The sequence below is a fragment of the Coptis chinensis genome, chromosome 8 (genome assembly GCF_015680905.1).
Source record: "Coptis chinensis isolate HL-2020 chromosome 8, ASM1568090v1, whole genome shotgun sequence".
In the NCBI taxonomy this organism is placed as follows: domain Eukaryota; kingdom Viridiplantae; phylum Streptophyta; class Magnoliopsida; order Ranunculales; family Ranunculaceae; genus Coptis; species Coptis chinensis.
Window position 1 is genome coordinate 68,347,282 of NC_141463.1, and position 24,387 is coordinate 68,371,668.

The 24,387-nt window shown below is 37.2% G+C and overlaps 1 protein-coding gene and 2 pseudogenes across 3 annotated transcripts; all 3 read left to right on the top strand.

Moving 5' to 3' along the window:
* The first annotated feature begins 10,481 nt into the window (after positions 1 to 10,481).
* LOC147482628 (iridoid oxidase-like) lies at positions 10,482 to 12,428 on the top strand (annotated as a pseudogene). Its single transcript, XR_015205491.1, has 2 exons — positions 10,482 to 11,453; positions 11,587 to 12,428. The product of XR_015205491.1 is annotated as an iridoid oxidase-like (transcript).
* A 476-nt stretch (positions 12,429 to 12,904) lies between these two features.
* LOC147482629 (cytochrome P450 714C2-like) lies at positions 12,905 to 18,515 on the top strand (annotated as a pseudogene). Its single transcript, XR_015205492.1, has 6 exons — positions 12,905 to 13,101; positions 13,480 to 13,648; positions 14,081 to 14,308; positions 14,624 to 14,871; positions 17,473 to 17,830; positions 18,062 to 18,515. The product of XR_015205492.1 is annotated as a cytochrome P450 714C2-like (transcript).
* A 637-nt stretch (positions 18,516 to 19,152) lies between these two features.
* Positions 19,153 to 21,182, top strand: LOC147482630 (cytochrome P450 76A2-like). Its single transcript, XM_086580652.1, has 2 exons — positions 19,153 to 20,178; positions 20,355 to 21,182. Exons 1-2 carry the CDS (start codon positions 19,267 to 19,269, stop codon positions 20,976 to 20,978), a joined length of 1,536 nt encoding a protein of 511 aa, XP_086436778.1. The 5' UTR covers positions 19,153 to 19,266; the 3' UTR covers positions 20,979 to 21,182.
* The last annotated feature ends 3,205 nt before the right edge of the window (positions 21,183 to 24,387 follow it).

The window sequence follows — 24,387 nt, forward strand, 5'->3', positions numbered from 1 at the left end:
CTATTAAGTCTCTCAAATTTGCAGAGGTGGGGTACGGTGGAGGGTACAATGCTAGGGCTGGGCGGAATTAAGAGTGCTGTTGTTGTGATCGGCTTTATATATTATTGGATTTTGTCACGAGTGGCTAGGCATTTTGAATTTTTCGGGCATGTCCTTGATGCCTTGGTGAGGTGGGTGTAATGAGGTGATTTTCAGGTTTAGCTTGGTTTCTGTAATTTTATAGGTTGAGAATGTAAGAATCATTGTATGGGTGGTCATTGTAATAGGTTTCATTTTGTGCCCAATCATATTTATAATCAATAAGAGCAGATACTACAGAGAAAGTTTAAGCAGGGTTTTGACGACTTGAGAGATTCGAGCAATCTGCATGAGCATCTGCACTTACAGATGATTATTCATCTTGGCAACTTAGTTAATTTCTCTTTGTACAATTCATTTCCACTTATTTAATGTATTGATCGCGTTGTGAATTGCACCAAAAAAGTAACATTTAGAACTGAGCACCTCCCCTTTTATTTGTAAGAGCCTGTAAAATGATGTCAATTTTATGGTTTGTACTTGATGCCGTCGTCTTTAGTTTTGTAAGGCTAATCGTAAACTCATTCGTTGAAAATTTTCAGGAATTTGATAAATCTTGAAAAGAGCTTGTTTCTTTTTAACGAAAATTTATGTTTTTAGTCCTACTTTTATTTATTATTGAACTTTTTAAGTTTTTGAAACGGACCGTAGGAAAATACATCCGTTGCAGATGCTATGGCTAAACTTTGCATTAGACGTGGCAGTTTTGTGCACGATCCGTTAACCCGACACGACCTTAAGCAGATTTGGGTTGGAAAAAGGCTTTGGGTCATTTAAGAGTTGACTTGTCGAACCTGGTCAAATAAATGGGTTGGGATAGGGTTATATATGTTAACCCAAGTAACCCGTTAGTAGACTCGATTAGTTCTTGGGTCTAATAGGTGGGGTCATCAATCTGTGACCTATATAATCTGTTTTAAGATAAGTTTCATTATCCCAACAATATAAAATAAACGATTAAAATGAGAATGATTAGTCGTCATATTTAGGGGTGTAATATGGGGCGGGTCAACCACCGGGTTAAATAGTGATGATGCCGGGTTGGGGTGGGTCTAGAGGATACAAATCAGGTGATTCTCGATGGGGCGGGCGGGACCGGGTTGAAGTAATGTCTTAATCTTATCACCCGTCCCTATTGGGTTAGCTTATGGGGTGGGTTTTGGGATCGTCATTCGGTTGAGATTGGAAATTATCATTTTAACCCAATTTCACTAAAAAAACTTTCTAATTTACAAGTAATATATTTCCAATTCACAACATAGAAAAAAAAAAAATCAATCAAAAAAAAAAAAAAAAAAAAAACTTGAACTTGAACCCAAAACCATATCGTAAATTTGAAATTTAACTTTCGTGATTTATTATACTGTAAATTGATTATTTTCCATGTAGTATGATAAAATGAAGATGGGAGCAAAGAATCTATAAGACAAAACAATAAAATATAAACTAAAAAAATTCAAAATTAATCTGATGATGAATGATTAAATCTTCTCAAAAATTCGAAAGTTGAATTTGAACTTTTGATATTTGCCCAATGTTAAAACTTGAAAATTTGAAATTGATGTTGAACTCGTAAGTTTGTGTTCATATTTCCCAAATTTCTACAAAGTTAAAAGAAAATATAAACAACATACAAAAATATTAGAGTTAGAGTCTTAAAATTAATGCTTGGTCAATAGGGTTGGGTTAATGGCTTTTGACCGGTGTGGTCGGAAGCATTTGACGGTCGGGTTTGAACATAGAACCTACACCCATAGCTTGGATGCGTAGAAGCGGTGGGTATGGGGGGTGGGTCTGATTTCGGGTTGGTGCGGGTTTGGGTGGCGGGTGAAAACCGGGTACCCTACGGGATGATGAGTCAATAATTTTTTTTACACTCCTAGTCATATTGATTCATTTGATAAATATATGTTTTGTTATTTAATTTTCATTAATATGTAATTAAATTATGGATGGTTTTTGAAAATTAATACATATATTTTTTAAATATGCTTTTTTGATAAATAAAATTGTAAAATACTAAATATTTTGCATACATATTGTCTGTGAATCCGATCCAAAACTGATCTAAAATCTCATATATCATCCAAATTACATAAAATAAACGATTAAAAGGAGAAGGATTAGCTGTCATATTAATATTCATTCGATAAAGATATGTTTCATTATTCAATTTTCATTAATATGTAATTAAATTATGGATAGTTTTTGAGAATTAATGCATATTTTTTTTATAAATAAAATTGTGAAATAGTAAATATTTTGCATACAAGTTGTCTGTGAATCCGATCCAAACCGACCGAAATTGACTCCATCGATTTAGTGGGTCACCCATGGGTAACCCGTTATATAGGACGAAGTTAGGTTTGGGTTTGACAAACTCGACACGATTAGTAATTGGGTCGGGTTTGGGTTTGCTCTCATGACCCAAATATGACACATTACCTAACTTTAACCTAACACGACCATTGCCACCCCTATTTTGCATCACAACAAGCAAGTGATTCAACTTGGTGGTGTAATCCAGAAGTTGTTTGTTCTAATTTGCCAACAAGTCTATCCGATTTAGATACGAGGAAACTTTACTTATGGTTCTCTACACCACCAGATTGCTTAAATGGTTTACTTTTTAAAGATGTAACTGCAACCTGTACTTATCGACACTGTATAATATAAAATCCCCAAGTTATCCAAAAAAAGAGTAGGAAAATGTAGCAGCTCCACACTGCAATTCAAAGTTCATTATGCCCTTTTCAAAGGAAATTGTCAACTTGTACTCGAGATCCCAAAATCTTGCATAGTAGTGGGGGTATAAATTAGACCTGAGTCTAGACTCTTATTGGTTGCTCTCCCAGTTGGTATGATTGAATTCAACTGTTGCAAACATTCCAGCTCTGTTCCCTTTGAATATAATCTGATTATTCTAGTACTTACCCAGTCCAGTACTCAAACCAAATCAAAGTAATAATGTGCAAGGAAATTTTATCATTAACATGTCGGGTTTTGACAAATCATATGCAAGTAGTCGAACCATATCAACTTGATACTGGCCATTCTGCTGCATCGTATCCTAAATTTGCCAATATATTTGACTAAGTTTGTTAGAACATCTTTAAGCAGATCAACCAAAAAAACACTAAAATTTTGAACCAAAAAAACACAAAGCAACTTTAGGAGCAACATAAAAAAAACACTAAGCAACTACGCGGTTTTGCCAAAACCGCGCCATATAGCCCACGCGGTTTTACCAAAATTGCGCCACTAAAACCCAACCGCGGGGCCCAAGCCCACGCGGTTTTGGCAAAAAAACCGGTGTTCGAAACACAGCGTGCTACTTCTATATATAAACGGCTCAAAGCAGCTTGAGTTCGGTCACTTTCACCTCTTCTCACAATTATAAAACCTCTCCTTAGTTATTAAAAAAAAAAAAAACCTACCTAAACTCTTAAAATTTGATATGGATCATTTTGAATCTTTCGACAGTAATGATTGGCAGTACACAGACGACATTGGCAATGAGAGAGAAGAACTTGAGGAAGTAGAATACGGTGGGGTAGAAGATAGTGGGGAAAAAGAACCCGAGGATGTCGCTCCGACTGATAGACATCTCTATGTACTGGAGTATCAGATGAATGACTTCGATTGACAATTTACACCTAGAGAAGCACTTGATATGGAAGTTGTGTATTCTACACGTGATACAAAACACGTGTCGAGTGCAATGACTAATACTCAGGTAATTAATTAGTTTTGATTAAATATTTTGAATATTAATTAGTTGAGTTGGACCAATTAATTATTTATCTTATACGCATTATTATTTTTTTATATAATATCAGCATATTGTTGACTACCGAGTTAGATCGGCTTTACTTGGTGTTAGAGAGTGGTGGAAGGTTATTAGGAGTTTGGATGAGTTTGTACATATTAGAGATATTATTTTGTATACACCTTTGGGTATTTTGATTGATAATGGATTATGAGAAGGCTGATCGGGCAAGGTGGTCATAGCTTTAGTAGAAAGATGGTGGAGTAGAACTCATACATTTCATTTTCCTTATAACGGAGTTAGGGTTCACACCACTAGACTTCACTATGATTTACGGGTTGAGTATCGGTATAAATGACCAACCGATACATTTTCATACAAATTATGAGAATATGGATAGTATGCTTATGAGTTTTCCTCGTTTGGGTGAGGATGCTTACGATTCTTAAGGATTAAGCTATCTCATATTAAGATTGCATATATGGAACCCCCTATTGCATCCCCGATACACTGGCCGGAGTTAGCTTTGATGACCTTCTAAGGGTAGTGAGGGTCCGATCAAGATGTTAGGGCTTTTGATGTTTTTATTGGGCATATTTTGTTTCCCAATGGTCATTCTTGATGCGAATCGGGATATTATGCTTATGTATCCGATTTGCATACTATGAGAGATTATAACCTGGGTAGCTCAAGATATGCCACATTGATATCGGGCGTTAGATAAAGCTTCAAAGACATTCTAAGTAGAAGTCCCCGACACGAGATTCATGGGACTTTTAGAGATTTGGTTTTATGAGTACTTTCGATGTCTTTGTCCTAACATAGACATGATTGCCGATACTAAGCCCTAGATTTGCTGGTTGGTCGGGCCTCACTTTGATAAATAAGCGAGAGGGCGATTAGGAATAATATCGTATGGCTCGTGCTCGATTGATATTAGATCATTGTCATCTATTGAGTGGAGACCTTGGCGTTTGTCTCGCCTTTGACGATCCGGTTATGCAAAGATGCTTGTGTGTTGTCACGTCCACATAATTGTTTTTTGCCGCGACGCGGACCGGCCGATTTGGTTGTGGCGATAGATGTTGGAGGCAGACCGACATTATGGAGTTTCATGTGCTCCTATGCGGATGTTAGTGATGCAAAGTCGTGGGGTAGAATTCAAGTTCATGAAGTTCATGCTAGTGGTGGTCCTTGGCGGATCGTCTTCTTTTTGTTGTTGCATCTGGCCGATCAATATTATAGATGGTGGAACCGTGTCTCCATGGGTCCGTTGTTGTCTCTTGTTGGTCGGGCTAGCAACTTCGAGTTTGTGGGCCTGGAAGGGATGAGATGTGAGCTACGTATTCCTCATCCGCCACAGCCTGTTTACAACCCACAACCTCGAATGCATATCGGCCCGACTCTGTGTCCGCCAAGTAATCCTCGGATGTTTGCCGCGGGTGTGGACCGATGGGGAGCCTACTTATATTTCCATTCCTGAGGTGCCTCATGCTCGTTTCTCTGAGTTAGAGCCGTATATTGATAAGTATACCATAGTGAGTTTAATTGTTTTATTTATCTTCTTCATTATATATATAATATGTACTCACAATGTATTTTCTTGGATTTTTTGGTGAGGTTCGGGATAGATATGAGAACCAGTTCTTATGTTTGATGGGATGAGGGGCGACCGTATCATTATAGCCAAGAAAGAGAGGAGGCATATTGTCGACATATCGGCAATCAGAAGCGTATGTATGACGAGACTTCGGAAAGTGTATGAGGATATGCCGCAAGTGTACACGCAGCGAACATCGAGGGGATATGAGGAACTTCATTTGAAGTAGTTAACCTCCTCGCGCATTTAGAAGATCATCGGCGAGGATTAGGAACTTAGAGGAGAGCGACTTGAACGCCCAAATAGAGAGAGGAGAGGGATCGAGTGGTAAGGGGCGTAAGAAGAGAGCTAAATCAATTTGATGTAATATGATAGGGTTTGGATTATTTTGGATATTATATGATTATATCATAATCATAGATTTTGGACTGCATAATCATAATCATAGGTTTTAATTTCTTTAATTTTTTCGATTTTTGAATTACAATTCTTAATTTCTTCAATTGCACAATTGTTAATTTCTTAACTTCTATGCACAACTCATAATTTTTTCAAGTTCTATGCACCACGGTTCTAATTTTCGAAAAACGCCGGCGGTTTGGCAAAACCGCCTATTGAAGTTTCCAAGCCCACGCTGTTTTGCCAAAACGCCCATAGAAGCCCATTTAGCAGCCCAAGTCCACGCGGTGTTGGAAAACCGCCGTTTTGGCAAAAAAGCGTGAGTGATTTGATATAAAGACCAAACCCGGAACCAAATATTGGTCGATTTGGTGTTTGGTTTGGTGTTTTTGGTGTTTTCATCAACATGTAGTTCTCCGGTTGAAAAACACCAAACATGTAATCTTGAGAATTTGGTGTTTGATACTAGGTTGATATCAATGCTAAAGATGCTCTTATCTCTTAAAACGGTAAGGGCAGTGGTGTCATTTTCAGTATTTTAACCTCAAGGTTAACGGTCACGTAAGTTGACTCTGTGTTTTGGGGGTGGGTGGGCGGGAATCCTAATTGGGTCATCTATGGGGAGTAATACTAATTAACCCTAGTTTTTTATAAGCTTGGTTTCTTTGGTATCACTGTACTCTACAATTACACAGAGCTAAACGGCTAAACCACTCCAGTTTTGCTAAATGCGACATCAAGTCTCATTGGATATGGTCGCAAGAGCATAAATAACCCATTCAAACAACATATAAGAATCAAACACTGATGTAAATGCATTTGGCATCATCAATGAATCTGGCTTTATAAAGCCAAACAATCAAATTCTTCTGTGGTTTGACGCGTTAAACAGTTCATAACAATGTAAATAATATTATGTATGTGAGGCGTACGGATTTATGTACTCTTAACTCTTAAGCACGAACACATTGGAAACCATTGAAGATTAAAATAAATGGTAGGTCAAGTTCAAAGTTCGGGCTTAAAATAAATACAATGTAATGCAGAGCCAAAGGTGATACGCCGGCTTAAAAAATTTGATAGTTGTCTTCTTTTGGATATAGTTAGTTAAAGTGCAAAGTTATTCAGAATTTCAGACTACTTCACCAATTTTTTTTTTCAGAGTAGGTATAGTAAGTAAATTATGAATTGTTAATCAGATGTCTTCTGCTTAAGTTATACACATGTATAACAATACTACGTATAGAAGGCTCTTTATCATTGTACTAATAATTGCTGTGTAACTATTTTACATTTTTTATCTTCGCACCTAGGGAGAGTCGTGGAAGTTGATTTTGGGAACATGAAGACCTTTCTCCTTCGAATGAGGCTGCGAACTGTTTATTGCTCACTAAATGTAATAATATTAGTGTGCAGGTGCAAATCATTATTTCATACCCCGAAACAATTCAGTTGGCTATTTTTCTTTTTAGAATGCCAAACTGATTGGCAAAACATAGTCTCATCACTAGACACTAGTGTACATTGATTAGGCTACCATGTTGGGTTTATGGAACCGTCGAGCTTTGCTCTGTGTTAATGATGTATGGCTCACGTTCATTTTTAGTTTGAGAAGGGCGACGAAGGGCCTGGCCTTGCAAAATTCACTGGAAGTCAACAAAGAAAGGGGCGCTGACCACGCGCCCATGCCTTGGTCGGGGCACTTCGTACCATGCCTACCAAATTTTGATAGTGTTTGATATTTGGTCCAAAACCCATTTTCTCACATTTTTCTATGTGTACCTATATAAAGGAAATAGAATAAGGTTTTGATACAGCTTTGAAGAGATTCATTTCTTGGGTATTGTGGGAGCTCTGTTGAGCTAGGGTTTGAAGTGAGGCCTCTTGTTTTTATACTTGTTACTTCTTGTAAACTCTCCAATCTTTACGTACTATAAAGGAAACTTGGCTCTTGTGTGGATGTAGGTAATATTTACCGAACCACCTTAAATCTTTGTGTCTTTTTGCATAATTTATTTCCATATTTATTATTTACTATGATTGTGATGATAAATTAGTGGTTTTGTTTGTTGAATTTGTGATGATAACTACCAAAGTCTTGGGTGAGTGATTTCTTAGTGTGAACTCCAAGTTGAAATCATTTAGAATAGAAAATAACTAAATTGAGGTGTGACTTTTTAGTAAAATCTCCCAACATACTAGTGTTTTAATTGGCTAATTATTTCGTTGCATATAACTAGGGTGTTCATGGGTCGGTTTTTATCGATTTCGATTTTGGGTCTATTTTTAGCGGTTCCTATTGGGTTCGGTTCTTTCGGATTTTTTCTTATATTTTGAAAACCTAGACCCATACCCATTAATTAAGTCGGTTCCAGTTCCTTATCGGGTTATACGTTTTTATTGCTAAAATTATTTTTTTTAGTTATATAACCGATATAAAAGTTGGTTTACGACGACTATAATACTTGTCATATTTTTGTCTTCTCATAAGAAGTGATAGTCCTAAATTCAATAATAATATTTGAAAGTTATCTAAAATTTTTAAATACATTCTCATACATTATATGCATGTGTATATTTTAAATCGAACATATGTATATTATACTATACGTAATGCGTCATATATAGAATAAATACTATATGTACCACAATTGTTAGTTAGCATTGCACGTATTCGTTATCTAATATATATACATGTAATATATCAAGCACGTACATGTTCATGCATTAGTTAATATAGACAGTGCATTAGTTAATTCATAGTATACGACTATACGTGTAGGCGTGACGAGACAGTAAATATTATTATTAATATTTATAATACACATATTTAATATACTATTATAAAAGATGCATTTAATAATACACATTCACTATTATGTTAAATATTATATATATTTAGTATAATTTTACACCTAACAAATATAGACTATATATAATAATAATGTTTGGGTTTGTCTTTATTTAGTGTAATATAATACTAAATTCTATATATCAAAATCAAACTAATCGGTTCGGTTTCGTTCGAAAGTTAGGGGTGATAATTTGGCCCTCGGTCCTCAACTCAGCCTGACCCGGTCCTAAAAAAATACGCGTCAAAACCCTCAAAAGTTGGCCCTCACAGATTTGAGGGGCAGACTGGCCCAGCCCGGCCCTCATGCTTGTTAGGGGCGGGCTAGGGTCTAGGTTCTGGAGCATAGGCCCGGCCCGTATTTGGCCCTTCCAAGCCTTCACTTGGCCCTCAGTATTTTTTTTTCGATAAAATATATTTTATTTTTTTACATTATATATGTAGGATACCACAATTATCTCTATTTGAACTAAATATTTTCACTACAAATGATGTTTAATAATAGTAGTTTACCACATATCATATGGGGTATTTTGTAATTTGAGTAAAAGAGGTCAAATATAAAAAGAAAAGTGAACTATGATTATTTTGTGTAAACCCAAAATAGAGGTGATAATTTATGTATTATAATATATATTTATGTATTATACTATAATTATCTAAATTGTATAAAAAAATCATTAAATTAGTTTTCAATAGGGAATAAATTATAACATAATATAATATATGCACTTTTGTAATTGATTTAATGATATGTATATAAGTCATACATAAAGCAAATTCAACCTAACAACATAGTTAAGTATGAAAAATATAGATGTTTTAAGAATATCATCTCTTCCACCATCTATATATATATATTTTTTCTAAAGATATAAGAATTAGTTTTGTATACTTATATACATATCATTAAATCAATTAAAAAAAAAATCACAAAAAAAATAGTAAACTAGTGAAGTATAATTAGACTGGGCCCGACCCGGCCCTCATTTGGCCCTCAAAAATGAGGGTCAAGGGGCGGGTTAAGGGCTTGAGTTTTCATGCTTGACCCTACTCGACCCGGCCCGGCCCTTTTATCACCCCTAGTTCGGGTACCTATCGGTTTTTTACTATTCGGTTCTAACGGTTTCAATTTTTTATCGGGTCGGTTCTTAAAGACCCACTTTAAATGGGTCTAACATTTTAGGACCCAGAACCGCTATAAACGATCCCGGTTCCGGTTCGAGTTCAGGTAATTGGGTACCATGCACACCCCTTCATATAACACTCTACCAGACTGTCTGATTAGGCATTTAGCAACTTCGCATGGAGATTGCACAATAGAACTTCATGACAGAATTCTAGACATCTGATTTGATCGGCAAATCATGTATTCATGTGTATGGAATTTATTGGAAACGCTTAACATCTAATAAATAACTCATACTCTCTAGTTACAAAAAAAAAAACTCATACTCTCTCTCATTCCCATCCATCACCTCATTTCCCTATTGACTCATTCCTCTCCTGTAATCTTGAAATGGTCTTAAGTTCCTTTTCTGGGCCGGCTTATGACGTACGTTTCAGAGCATAAGATATGTTAGATAAGGATGAGATGAAACTAAGAGAGAAATTCACTATTGAACCACATACAGGCATTTTAATATCCAGTCAATAAAACTGGTGGGTCCAGTCAACATAGAGTTAACGAATGTCTCTAAATTCTAAATACAAGAAGTTGCATGCTTCAAACACCAATCTAAGCATGAACCACTATAAATATAGAACATAAGCAACTGGTTTAGTACAAACCAAGTACTGTATTCTCTTTAGCCTCAAAACGTACACTTTCAAAACTAATATGGAGTTTGAACTTGTGGGTCTGTTTGTGGCCTTGGTACTATACGTCATATGGGCAATGCTAACTGAGCGGCGCCATCGTCGTAGGGAAGAGCAGGGGCAGTTGCCACCCGGCCCAAGAGGTCTGCCTGTAGTGGGCAATATTTTTCAGTTAGGTTGGGCTCCTCACGTTTCATTCATGGAATTAGCTCGCAAACATGGTCCCATTATGACTGTTAGACTAGGTATAATGAAAACTATTGTCATATCATCAAATGATGTAGCCCGCGAAATGTTCAGGAACCATGACATGGTGTTGGCCGGTAGAAAAATTTATGAGGCCATGAAAGGGAGTAAACATGGGAATGAAGGATCCCTCATAACAGCACAATATGGTCCACATTGGCGTATGTTGAGGCGCTTGTGTACTAGTGAATTCTTTGTAACAAGCCGTCTTGAGGCAATGAAAGGGGTTCGTGGGCGGTGTGTTAGTCGAATGGTGCAATTTGTAGAGGAGGGCGGTGAGGGTGGTACAAATGCTATTGACATCGGTAGGTACATTTTTTCTGATGTCCTTCAATCTCCTAGGAAACCTAATGTTTTCGAAGGATCTCTTGGATCCAAAATCTAAGAGAGGAGCTGCATTCTTTTACCATGCTGGTAAGGTCATGGACTTGGCTGGGAAGCCAAATGTAGCTGATTTCTTGCCAATGCTAGGTTGGCTAGATCCACAAGGAATAAGGAGGAAGATGCAATTTCACGTGGAGCGAGCATTCAACATCGCTGGAGGATTCATCAAAGAGAGACTGGAATCCGAACTCAATGAAGGTGGTGAAGAACAGAAAAATGATTTCTTGAATGTGCTCCTAGGCTTCCATGGAGACGGCATTGAGGAGCCTGCTATGTTCACTGCTACGACCATCAATGTCATCATCTTTGTAAGATTTCGATCGACATAATTAATATTTATACCTATTTCAACTTGATAGTTAAATAAGACTAAGCTATCTATCATCTATGTCAAGCTGAGTCATCTAAGTTATATTTATACTGATTGCTTTCATTCTTCAGGAAATGTTCACAGCCGGAACAGACACAACCACAAGTACCTTAGAATGGGCAATGGCGGAACTCCTCCACAACCCCCAGACAATGGAAAAGTTCAAGAAGAGCTCCGACTAGTTGTCAATTCGTATCGAGAGCTGGAAGAAAAAGACTTGGAAAATCTCCCATACCTCAAGGCAGTCATCAAGGAGACTTTAAGACTTCACCCTCCTCTACCCTTTCTGGTTCCACATATGGCTATGGACTCTTGCAAAATGCTAGGATACTACATTCCTACAGAAACTCAAGTACTAGTTAATGTTTGGGCCATTGGGAGAGACCCTCATTCATGGAAAGATCCATTAGTGTTCAAGCCAGAAAGGTTCTTGGAAATGAACACGATTGATTTTAAGGGACATAATTTCGAGTACCTGCCTTTTGGGTCAGGTCGCCGTATGTGTCCTGCAGTTCCCCTCGCCGCTCGCATGCTTCCATTGGCTCTTGGTTCTCTCTTGCACTCCTTTGATTGGATCTTGCCAGATGGTATGAAGCCTGCGGATATGGATATGAGTGAGCGAATGGGAATAACACTAAGGAAAGCTGTCCCATTGAAGATAATACCTATACCTTACAAGGGAAAACCAGGTGAAGTTGTTCCATAAAGAGGAGTCATACTTGCAGTTTACACAGTTTGTTCTTGGCATGCACACATGCATATAGTCCTTTGGTTTTTTCTTCTTCTAGGACCAAAGAAATGTGGCTAGAGAAAAATATTGCAGTTTTTCAAAGAAAGTTGTTTCCTTCCTCAGAAAACATGTATTTTCATCAATTGTTGAGACTCGAAGTATATACTTTCCTAGTCACGGCAACATATTTGTCAACTTCTGTTCATTAAATTTGAGAACATTATTGTTTTAGAAATTTTCCCACTTGATCACATCTATGGCAAATACAAATCTCAATCGATACATCACTCAATGAATCTGTTTTCGACTTACAGACACAAAACATTCAGCAAAAAAATTCACTGTCCGCCCATTTAACCAAGTATATTGTGTTGTTTGTTCGATTCTTTAGTATGCCTGTAAGATTTTCGACCTACAAAAGATTCCTGTCTACCTAATTTTGAAAAGGAACTACGTGAAGGAATGCATCTTTCAACCATCTTCTTTAATTTGTCTTTGATGAATATGTCTAAACTCTAAAGTAATATGGCGTGATATTCACAAAGTAAGGAATTTTGTATCTCTTTCAACCGTACGTGAGTGTGAGTGTATTTGGACTCGGTCCAGCAGGTATTAATTACATGTAACAATCGAAGTTTCGTCTTCATGCAAGCATTTAATCCTCATCCTTGCAAATAAATAAGATTTCAGAATTGACAACACTTAAATTGATCCCAAATGTCAACCCGTCCTGTTGCACGTGTGCCAGTGATCCACTTTATACTTTGACTAAAAAAAAGGTTATTCAGTTATCTTCTCTCTACCTCTTCTAGTATTCTCTCTTTGTTTAGTTTATTGGGTGCAGCAACTAGATCGGGTAAAAAAATAGAGAGATTATTATTTTTGTTATTTTATACAATTATGGTGGAAGAGTTAAGTGATTTACTGGCTTTATGAACTGTTAATACCTAGTTGGTAATTGAGCTCAATTTGTTCATAATATTTTTTTGAGTTTGGAGCAATATAATGAATGAGAAAAAGAGAGCAAGATATTGTAGGTTTTATTTTCTATCCTTTTTTTACTGGGACACGTGGACCAATGTGGGTAAGGGTCAACATGCACACCACGGATAATCAGTGTGCAACAAATTCGCACTCTCACCATCACCATAGCCTCATAACAATCTTCTTCTGTTTTGCTTTCATACTTTTCTCTACTTTTCTGACTCATCTATATAACATACTATGGTTGAAGCCCAAAAGGCTAAGGGAAAAGCCTTCATTTCTGTATGGAAATCTCATGGACATTACAAGTATACAGAACTCAACTGCTGCGAAGCTCAAAGGACAAGATGGTGTACACTTGTTGGACAACTATTTTCCCGTCTTTTACCCTTATCTAGAGCAATGGAGAAGGCTGTATGGTACAACTGTTCTTTTCATTTCAGTACCTTTTTATGTTCTATGTGCTATTGTTCTCTATCTCTGCGACTTATGGGCTGCTGCATATGTTGTTGGGCAACTAAGTTTGGATGTTAATCAAATCGTACAATATGCATCATTATACTAGTTTCAAATAATTTGAAAACAGAGTATGTTAACAATAGTGAATAGACATTAAGAATCAGATTAACACACACAAGCTAGGCTTCAGTTAAAGTTACTGGTCGAATTATAATTTCTAATTATGTAGGAATAATATGTGCATTGGATGCCTGAAGTAAAAGGGCGTTTTAGATTTCGGCAACTATCGTAGTATTGCTTACATATCATGTTGTGTGTGTTGGTGTGTGTGCCAGTCATTACAAATCAATAAAATTTTGAATTTACGCCAGGCCATATATTGCTAATGACAGGTAACATATTCATGTACTCCATGGGTCCTAGGGTACATTTGTGTGTAACACGCCCTGATCTAGTGAAGGACATAAGCCAGCAAAAGTATATGGGGCTAGGGAAGCCATCTTACCTTACAAATGAACTTGGTCCCATTCTTGGCAATGGTATTATAAGGTCCAATGGTCACTGGTGGGCACAACAAAAAGAAAATAATGGCACCAGAGTTCTTCATGGACAAAGTTAAGGTAACTTAAGTTTTAACGTTGGTTTCTTTCTTTTGAATGGACTAACTATCAGTCAGAATTCTCATATGTAGTAAGATCCATGGAGTGTGTCATGTAAGAAAATTTTGAATTTACCAATGCAGCGCATATCAACTGAATATAGTAGTGAAGCCTTGTAATGTAAATATATTTACAGTCCCTGCAATCATTGTATCTGACATAGGATGTTTGAATTGCCATGTTCCAAGCAGGGTGAGATTGTAGAAGTACCAAAATTATTGCTAAGATTTGACAACAACATACTTAAGCTTATTGTCAATGTATATATCTACTTAGGGCATGGTTGGCCTAATGGTGGAGTCAACAATCACATTGCTGAAATCGTGGGAGAACCGAATTGCAAGTGAGGGAGGTATTGCAGACATAAAAATTGGTGATGATTTGAGGGACTTATCTGCTGATGTGATCTCCAGAGCTTGTTTTGGGAGTTCTTATGGCAAGGGAAAAGAGATATTCATAACGCTAGAGGCTCTCAAACAGGTCATGTCTAAGAAAAATATTCTTTTTGGCATTCCAAGCTTTAGGTGAGTCGATTGCCATTTCGTATTTTAAGCTTATTTACGTGATGCGTTTATCTTAAACTGTATTTAAACTCGTAGCACATCATTTTTTTTTTTTTTTGTAAAAAATGATTGTTTAAGATGCACCAAGTCATGCTGCAATAAGAATCATTATCTTTTTACAGTTATGAAGATGAGTAGATACATATGGAGTATGTAATGCAATATGCCACTGCTTGAGACAAATTATGCTTCACTTTACATATTTAAGTTGTAAGTATTTAGCAAATAGATTATCTTATATATTCCATGATTCTATTCTTATTGACCTAAAATTTCAAAATGTACCTCTATAGTTCTGAATGCAACCCAAAGATGTAGCTAGCCATGTCTTAAAATGGAATTTCATAGTTTGGTTTGGAGTAAGAACCTAAGTATATGAAGAGACTACCATACCCTTTAGTCAAGGAAGCCCTAAACAAGCAATGGAAGATTAAGGGTAGCTTTGAAATGGTGGCAGACAAAGATTTGTTTTATTTCAAATTTGTGAATGAGGAAGATCGGCAACTAGTTATTGAATTGGGGCCAATATTCATAGCTGGTAGAGTTTTCGTTGTTCGGCCTTGGTCTGAATCAGTTGAACAACAACGCAATAAGATTCAATCCCTTCCCGTTTTGGTTAAAATGGATTTGCCTAAACTACTATGGACAAAAAAGGGGATTGAGTTTGTAGGAAGCATACTTGGTGACCCCATATGCATGGATGATGCTACATCAAAAAGGGAGCGACTGAGTTATGCAAGAGCTTGTGTAGTTGTTGATTCTGATTTCTCCTCCCAAGCTCAACTAGGGTGGATTTGGGTAAAGGAGTGCAAGTTGATATAGCTTTGGAATATAATTGGGTGCCTAAAAATGTCAAATATGCAATATATTTGGACACAGTGATGCCAAGTGTCCAAAGCAGCAGGGTGATACAAGTAAGAGTGAGAAAACCAACACTTGCAGAAGAAGCAACCAAAGCATAAGCAAAGGTGGACTCCAAAGAAAACAACAAATGTGCAAGGTGGAGCTGGCTCTGGTGGTGATAATGTGGTTAACCCTATTGAGATGGGAAGCTTACCTATTTTTTGTGGTTGATGACCTACAAGTCCCTGTAGCTCAGACCATTGTTACTAATGTTACAGATGCACATCAAATATGTGTAGTTGGTGTTGATACTGAGGCTGCTCCTCTGGATGAAGATATGGCTACTACTGACTGGAGAAGTTCAACTACACCAGCTAAATCACAACCACTTCTAAGCAGTATTGGGAGGGACCAAGTGGTTTCACCTTGTAATGGTAATACTTTTGAGGTTCTCATTAGCAATACTGACATCAATGTCAATACTATTACTGGTGACACTGATGTCAACTCTGTTAAATGCATACAAGGTAATGACATCGATGCCATTAACTTTGACATGGACAAAGGAATGCACTTAATGCTCTATAAAGATGTGAATGCAACCCCCCAAGTAGAACTAGTTGCAGCTAGCTCCAGTCAAGGAGAACTTGTCATTGAAGGGCAACCTGTTGAGGTTCAGTTGTTTAGTAGAGAGAGAGGGATGTATGAGGGACTTGTAGCTAAACAAGAAGAACTCAAGGATCACATGTCAGATGCATGCTTATTTGTGGATACCATTGTAAAGGTGGTGAAGAAGCAAATAAGACACCTATTCAGACAAGGAAAATTGGAACAGAGACAAGAGGCAAAAGAATCAGAAAAATTCAACTTAAGTCGATGAATGGACTACGGTGAGTAGGCCAAAAAGAGCTACTAGGAATGAATGTAAAGAACCCCCTCCAAGTGTGGTCAAGGGACATTCACCTGGTGAAATCTGTCCTACCTTGGCTATGATGAAGCAAGCATTCAAGGCAAAATATAAAGGTAAGAACCTTGATGGATACATTAAGGAAATTTGGGATGACACTCTTGGTTTAACGTATGCTTGCTGTGAGTGCGGGACGTTTTTTTATGATTTTGAGCATGCACAAAAGCATGTAAGGACGGACCATCCGACCTTGAGGGATAAGCTTTTATTTGGTGGCAAACGATAGATGGTCACGTGTTGTTAGTCTTGCATGTACACCTGCATTGGTGTTATGTTGATGTGTTCCATGATTGTAAGGTTATAGCCTAGTGTTTCATGATTGTAAGGCTCATAGCCTAGTGTCATTGTATTAAGGATCCTCCCTCTAATGATCATAGTCTTAGGGAGGTATGTAACTCTTTGAAGTTTATCAACAGGTAGGGGTCTGCCTTAACCCCATAACTTATTCAAAAAAAAAAAAAGTATATGAAAAGGCCGGAAGATATGCTTTTCGATTGTTGTTTAATGGTTGAACTTAATCAAGAGAGTTTGACTTAAACTTTTCGATCTAGGTGCATTACTTTGGACTTGAGCTCAGATGATTTTCAAACTTTATTGCAAGTAGTGAGTTGTTGGTTAATTGGTTCAAGTTTCAATTAGATTGCATCAACAAATCCATTAGCAACTGTTACCTTTTTTGTTTTTTGTTCATAACCAAAGTGAAACAAATATTTAGTTATGTGTTGCCAATATAACAAGTAGTACTCTTGCAGCTATCTTCCAACCAAGAACAACATGAAAACATGGAAGTTGGAGATAAAGGCCGAATCATTGATATTGAACAGTGTAAAACAGCGTAGACAGGAGTCGACATCTTCAAAAGACCTTTTGATGATTATCCTTGAGAATGCCAATTCTGGTCTACTCACACCAGGCGCAGCAAAACGATTCATAGTTGACAATTGCAAGAGTTTCTATTTTGCTGGATATGATACAAGTGCAATTGCTGCTCAATGGTGCTTAATGTTACTTGCTTCACATCCTGAATGGCAAATTCGTGCTCATGCTGAAGTGGAAGAAGTTTGTAGTGGTCATTTACCAAATGCTGATTCACTTGTCAAGATGAAACTGGTAATAACCTGAATTGAATAAGTTATTAGTAGAACTTTTCAGTCAGCTGTTTCTGCTTACTTATTATATAGGTCTGCGATCCACAGCTGTCCAAATTCAGTAATGGAGATTTTGTAGTGTAGCTTATTTGCTTACCAAATTGCTAAAGTAGGGAGGACCTCTTGAAATTAGTGTTATCATGCAAGATGACCAATTCAACTGACTGAAACATCTTGCTACTTGTGCACACAGATGACCATGGTGATACAGGAATCTCTGCGCCTATACCCTCCTACTATGTTTGTAGCAAGAGAGGTTATAGAAGAGGTGAAACTTGGAGATCTTCGAATACCAAAGGGTATTAACATTTGATTCCAATCTCTACAATGCACCGTGACCCTGCAATTTGGGGTGAAGATGCGAATGAGTTTTAAACCAGATAGGTTCGCAAATGGCATCTCTAGTGCTTGTAACCTACCAAATGCATACATACCATTTGGAATGGGTTCAAGGACCTAGCAATGGTAGAACTGAAGATTATCCTCTCTTCTCCTCTCAAAGTTTTCTTTGTCTTTATCTCCAAAATATCAACATTTCCCTGTGAATAAAATGTTTGTTCAGCCAGGATATGGAGTAGACCTTCTAATAAAGAGGATATGACTTACAATGTAATTAACATCAAAATAATGGAGTGTACTTTCGTTTTGACCTGTTGAATGATGATTACCTATGTTTTCAAGCATAATTCTCTTACTCATAAGTTCTCGTACCAACCAAGAACTCCTAGTGTACTAGAGAATCCATGGTTAATGGGAAAGAAGTAGACTTTAGATGTTGTAACCTCAGTCTATATGAATTGGACACAATTTTTATAGACTCGTCTCTTAAATTACCAAAGACGCTACATCGAGTATGTCCGAAACAACAATGAAACACGAAGATCAAAATATTTGCATTCTCAATGGGTACTAAGCTGATTAGCTACATCAAAAGGCTTCCCTGTTAAGTTTAGGTGCAGTTACCGAGTCTTAACATTGGATTCGATTGTTTGACCACAAGATAATCTTTTCTAGACTCTCTTCTGTTTTCCTCTTCAAACATTTGCTTTTAGAAGATTCCCATTCATTGTTGTTTGGTAGCGTCTGTTGTTATTACGAAAGCTTGGGTTAGCATATCGAAACCACAGCATAAGACAAAGCACAAACACCATTGAAGGCTTGGTTATGGCGGTCTTAACAACATCTGCTTTTTGTTGTAATTGCATTAAAAGAGAAAGATAATGATTTACATATTTTGCCAAAATAGATGACACAATCACATTCGGCATGAATGTACTCATCACTTAACTTTACTTGCCGTATAGTTTTTACGCACAGACTCAATAAGATGGAAACTTTACACATGTAATTGAGATGAACAAAGAAGAGTTAATGATTTGAATCATATGAGATTCAGTGATGGACTGGTCATTGGTTTCTGTGGTATGGTGCGGCATTTGTTTAGCAGTTATGTTGCTCCTACTTGTAACAACTATGAAAAAGGCTAGTGTTGGCGCAAACCAACTTCCTCCTGGGCCACCAGGATGGCCAGTTTTTGGAAACATGTTTGATTTGGGTACAATGCCACACATTTCCTTATCCAGCCTTAGTCGAAAATATGGTCCTGTCGTTTGGCTTCGATTGGGTACAGTGAACACTATGGTGGTATCATCAGCTGAAGCAGCCATGGAAATGTTCAAGAACCATGACCTCACTTTTGCCGGCAGAAATATCACTGAGGCCATGAGGGCCTGTTCTTATAACCAAGGCTCAATGGCTTTAGGCCAACACGGGCCATACTGGCGCATGTTGAGACGCATCTGTACCACAGAGCTCTTCACAAATAATCGAATCAATGAAACGGAGCGGCTACGTACAAAGTGTATAGACAACATGTTAAGGTGGATGTGGGATGAATCTCAGAAGAAAGGCAGTATAGAGCTTGTGCGGTTTGTCTCCCTTATGAGCTTTAATGTCATTGGTAATGTCATGCTTTCTGCAGACCTGGTTGATCCACAGTCCAAAGAAGGGGATGAATTCTTCAAATCGATTTCTAGAACTATAGAATGGGGTGGAAAGCCTAATGTGGCTGATTTCTTTCCCTTCTTGCAATGGCTTGACCCACAGCGTATAAAGAAAAATATGACACGAGATATGGGGAATTCACTTGACTTTGCTTCTCGTTTTGTTAAGCAAAGAATTCTAGATAGACAAAACAAGAAAAAGAGCACAAAGGTAGATTTCCTCGATGTGATGTTAGACTTTCAAGGCAATCAGAAAGATGGTGAACCTGCAGATATCTCTGAGAAGAACATCAACATAATGATACTGGTAAGGAAAGCTTAAATCAGATGCCTTCACAATATGCACCTACACATTTTACATGTTACATATACAGAGCACCCTGTTCCTATATTTATCTTGTTTTAATACAGTTAAATACTGTTCTGTTCATTTTATTTTTCTATATCTTTATATACGTCTAACTAGTTGCCTGGATGATGTAGGAATTATTTACAGCCTCTACAGACACAACTACTAGCACTATAGAGTGGGCGATGACAGAGCTCCTTCGCAACCCTGGTGTAATGAGAAAGGTTCAGGAAGAGCTAAACCAAGTCGTGGGTCAGAACAAATGTATCGAAGAGAGTAAAATAGGAGACCTACACTATTTACAGGCTGTATTGAAGGAAACACTGAGGTTGCATCCTCCAGTACCTTTACTAGTACCTCATAGAGCCATGGACGATACCAAATTCATGTCATATTCAATACTTAAGGACACACAGATTCTTGTAAACGTTTGGGCAATAGGAAGAGATCCAGTTTGCTGGGATGATCCTTTGTCCTTTAAGCCGGAGAGGTTCTTTAGGTCTAGCACCGATTATAAGGGACACCATTTTCAGTTTATCCCATTTGGAGCAGGTCGACGGATGTGTGTAGGTCTACCGCTGGCGCATCGCATGCTTCACCTTGCCCTAGGTTCATTAGTTCATTCTTTTGAATGGGCTCTTGAGGATGGTATTACACCAGAGAAGATGGATATGAGGGAGAGGTTGGGTATAACATTGAGAAAGGCTGATCCGTTGAAGGTAGTACTGAAACTTCGTGGCGGTGAAGGAAAATCATGATACAGCCAATTAGATGAAACAACAGACGTAGAACTTCAGTCTTTCAGATTGTACTTGGCTAGTCGCACTTTTTTTTGTAGTCAAATTTAGTAAATGCATGTAATCCCATCTGGATACTTTTCTCTTGATTTCATAAACTAGGACAATCCTACATTCTCGTCCTAGGACGTATCCAATCCACTTAAAGCAGTTCAAATTGTCCAATCTCTCGAAGTTACCACAATCAATCTAGAAGCACACAAGGCAAAATTTTGAAACCATAAAAATGGAAGAGAAAAGTAAAACTGCTGGTGACATGTCATGAAACAAGGCAACTTAACGACTCTACCGCGAGGGATTACAGATTACCCAAATCAATCAGAACTTCCTTTTATCTGTGGAAGGATTTCGACAGTACAGTGAAATATTGAGAATCCGGACAATTTGTTCCGATGCATCAAACTAAGCCATCAGATTATATTGACTACATGATAGTATTTACCCTTAATTTTTTTTTCTTAAAATAATATTTTAGCCTTACTATCCGTAGCATTTTGGCATGAAAAGGACTAATACACTGGATATACATATATGCTTTGTCACAAGTATTCTGGTTTTGCATTGTTTATGAAGAAAAAGATCAGTATGACAGAGTAAATGTTGGGGTTTGTACCAATGCCAATCGATTCCCCACTACACATATAATTTGTATTTGAACACAATTCAACTCCAAACAAATTCTAAATGTTAACTACAACCTATACTAACATGCCCAACTCGCTAAACAACTATTAACAACAAATAATAATGTAAAGCAGTAAAAGCAACCAATGATGCCTACTTCCACAAGAGCTAGTTCTTTATAAAGTAGGAAAGAAGATTACAATCTCTCCTTTCAGTCTCTCATCTTACTAGATCACTTTTATCTTTTTACAGGGTTATCTCTCTGTAAAGGTTATCTCTCTCAATCTTGATAGCTTTCAAGATTGGGTTTTCTCTCTCTGGTTGCTTGCTTGCATTAGTCATGATTTTCCAAAACCTTGATTTTGTTTTTATATGAAAAAACAAATTTTGTGGTTACTGTAGCGAAGCCCACGAAATTAGACTTGGGCGCGGGTCACGCTCGGGTCAAGACCAATCTGAGTGTGGATCGCGCTGAAAGCACTGGAGGTCTTCTACAAAGATGGGCTGGTCGTGCCTTGGTTAAGGTTAACTGAGCGATGATCGCTTTGGACATCTCAACGCAGAATGAATTCCTTTCCTCCTCATGGGAGGGATAAAGCCAATAGTAAACAGGTGATTCATCACACCGAAACCAAAAATATAATAGAAAGTTAGAAACGATAGTCAAACAAGAAGCTAGTATTCTACATCAAAAACAAAACAGTAGTATTTTGTTGGTAGAATCCAATGAGAACCTCGTCTCTTGAATGGGACGACAGGGATAATCCTAGTAGGCTACTAGCGAACTGGCGTGGTATGAAAGGTTCAGGTTCTTACAGTTTTTCTAACAGCCTATGTTTTCAAAGCAGTGTTCTCTGTTATGTGCCTCCAACAATTCTATCAATTTTATTGGATTTAATTGGCCTAGGCTTTGGTTGGCATGCATGGAACAAAGTTTGACACTACAATCAGGATAGAGAAGAGTGCTTTGATGGGTTCTAATGTCTCAACTTAACAAAGAAAGCCTTTCTATCAAATGAGAGCCTGATCTGATGGTGCAAATAAGCTCCATCAAATTAAACTTTTATCCCTTATAGCAAAAAAAACAATTGAAACAGAATTCACTAACGTACATTATTATTTGATTTGATATTGTAGAGGCGTAGTGGGCTTCTAACTGGAAATAAACGAATGGACCCCTGTAGCACTTCCGTCAACAGAGTTCATAGAGATTTCTTCCTGTACAATGGGAAGCCTTAACTTTGGTCCTTCACAATATGGTTAATATATCAGATTCATTATTAGATTCAATGAACCAGTTCCAACGAGTAAATGCGAACCAAGGCCAATAATTAGAGAGTGTTTCTACAGCAACACACACTTTGAACACAATTTGTGAACACAATGACGCAAGTTGAGAGACCTTGATTTTCAGTACTTCTTTGAGAAATACACACGCACCCCCCTACCTAATGAGTGCCACGCCATTGTGTTCACAATTTTCAGTTCATTTTGTGTGTTGCTAAAGACTTTTCCATAATTAGAAGTAGATTTATTAGTAAAACCGAGGTTTACTGAAAGAAATTGTGCAACTAAACCAATCATTGCTGATACTTAGTTCCTTCGCTTGTACCTATTTCATCATCTACGCCAAACCCGTAACACTCTCATGCGCCACGGGTGAGTTTTTAATCGCCTTTAACGGATCAGCCTTTTCGCTACACCCAACCTCTCCGCCATGTCCACATTTTTGGCGTTACACCATCTTCAAGTGCCCATTCTAAAGATTGAATCGGTGAACCCAAATGGTATGCTCAAGTCAATCGGGGCCCTAAGCAAAGTTTGAATATGGGGCATTATAGTATTAATATATACCAATAAAATTGTTATATCTTATGGATTTGTTTACGTTTATTTCGTATGAATGCAAACCTCAATTTATTTAACAAAGAATTTAGAATATAACACTATTATAAAAATTGATCACAATTTTTTTATTTTTTTTTCTTTATTGAATAGTCATCTCATAAATTTGAAACTTCAATAAATTTATTTAACAAAGAAATGCACAAGAGAGAGAAGAAGAATTCTACACCAAATAAAACAATATATATAATGATGGATTATAGTAAAAAACCAAAAAAGACAAAAGAAGAATAGAGGTAAGATTGAAGTGTTGTCTTCAATGCCCCATATTTGATTATTTGTTATAGAGTGATGAATAATTTTAATAAATTATAGAGACATACATGTATTTTTTTTGGAGAAGGCTAAAATGCGAAAGTGAAACGAAGGAAGTTTAACGGATTTTCTAGTTTCAAATTTTCCAATGTAAAAGCGATAATCTAACTAATTAAAATAAATGAAAACAATAATAATAGGTTTTTTTTTTTTTTTTTTTAATAATAAAGCAATAACGAAGTTGTAAGCTAAAATATATTGGGAGCCCCTTGGGCGGGGCCCAAGCAGTTGCTTATTATGCTATGGGGTAGAATGGCCCCAACCAAAGGTAAGGTGAAGCGCACGTTGTGCCAATGACATGCCTACACAAATCTGCCACCGCCCCACATGGGATGAATTGAAAATGCCTTCCCTTGTAATCAATATTTGAACTTAGGAATCTCTCTGGTTTGAAGGACAAAGGATCATCCCAAAAAACTGGATCCCTTCTAATTGTCCAAACATTAACAAGAATTTGTGTCTTTGGGTACTGAATATCCCATAAACTTTGTATCTTCCATAGCCCTCCGAGGTATTAATAGAGGTA

Bases quoted from the DNA above. Each gene is read 5' to 3' on its own strand.
- LOC147482630 (XM_086580652.1), top strand. From the start codon at position 19,267: ATGGACTGGTCATTGGTTTCTGTGGTATGGTGCGGCATTTGTTTAGCA. The intron at 20,179-20,354 runs GTAAGGAAAGCT...TGGATGATGTAG, and splicing joins ACATCAACATAATGATACTG to GAATTATTTACAGCCTCTAC.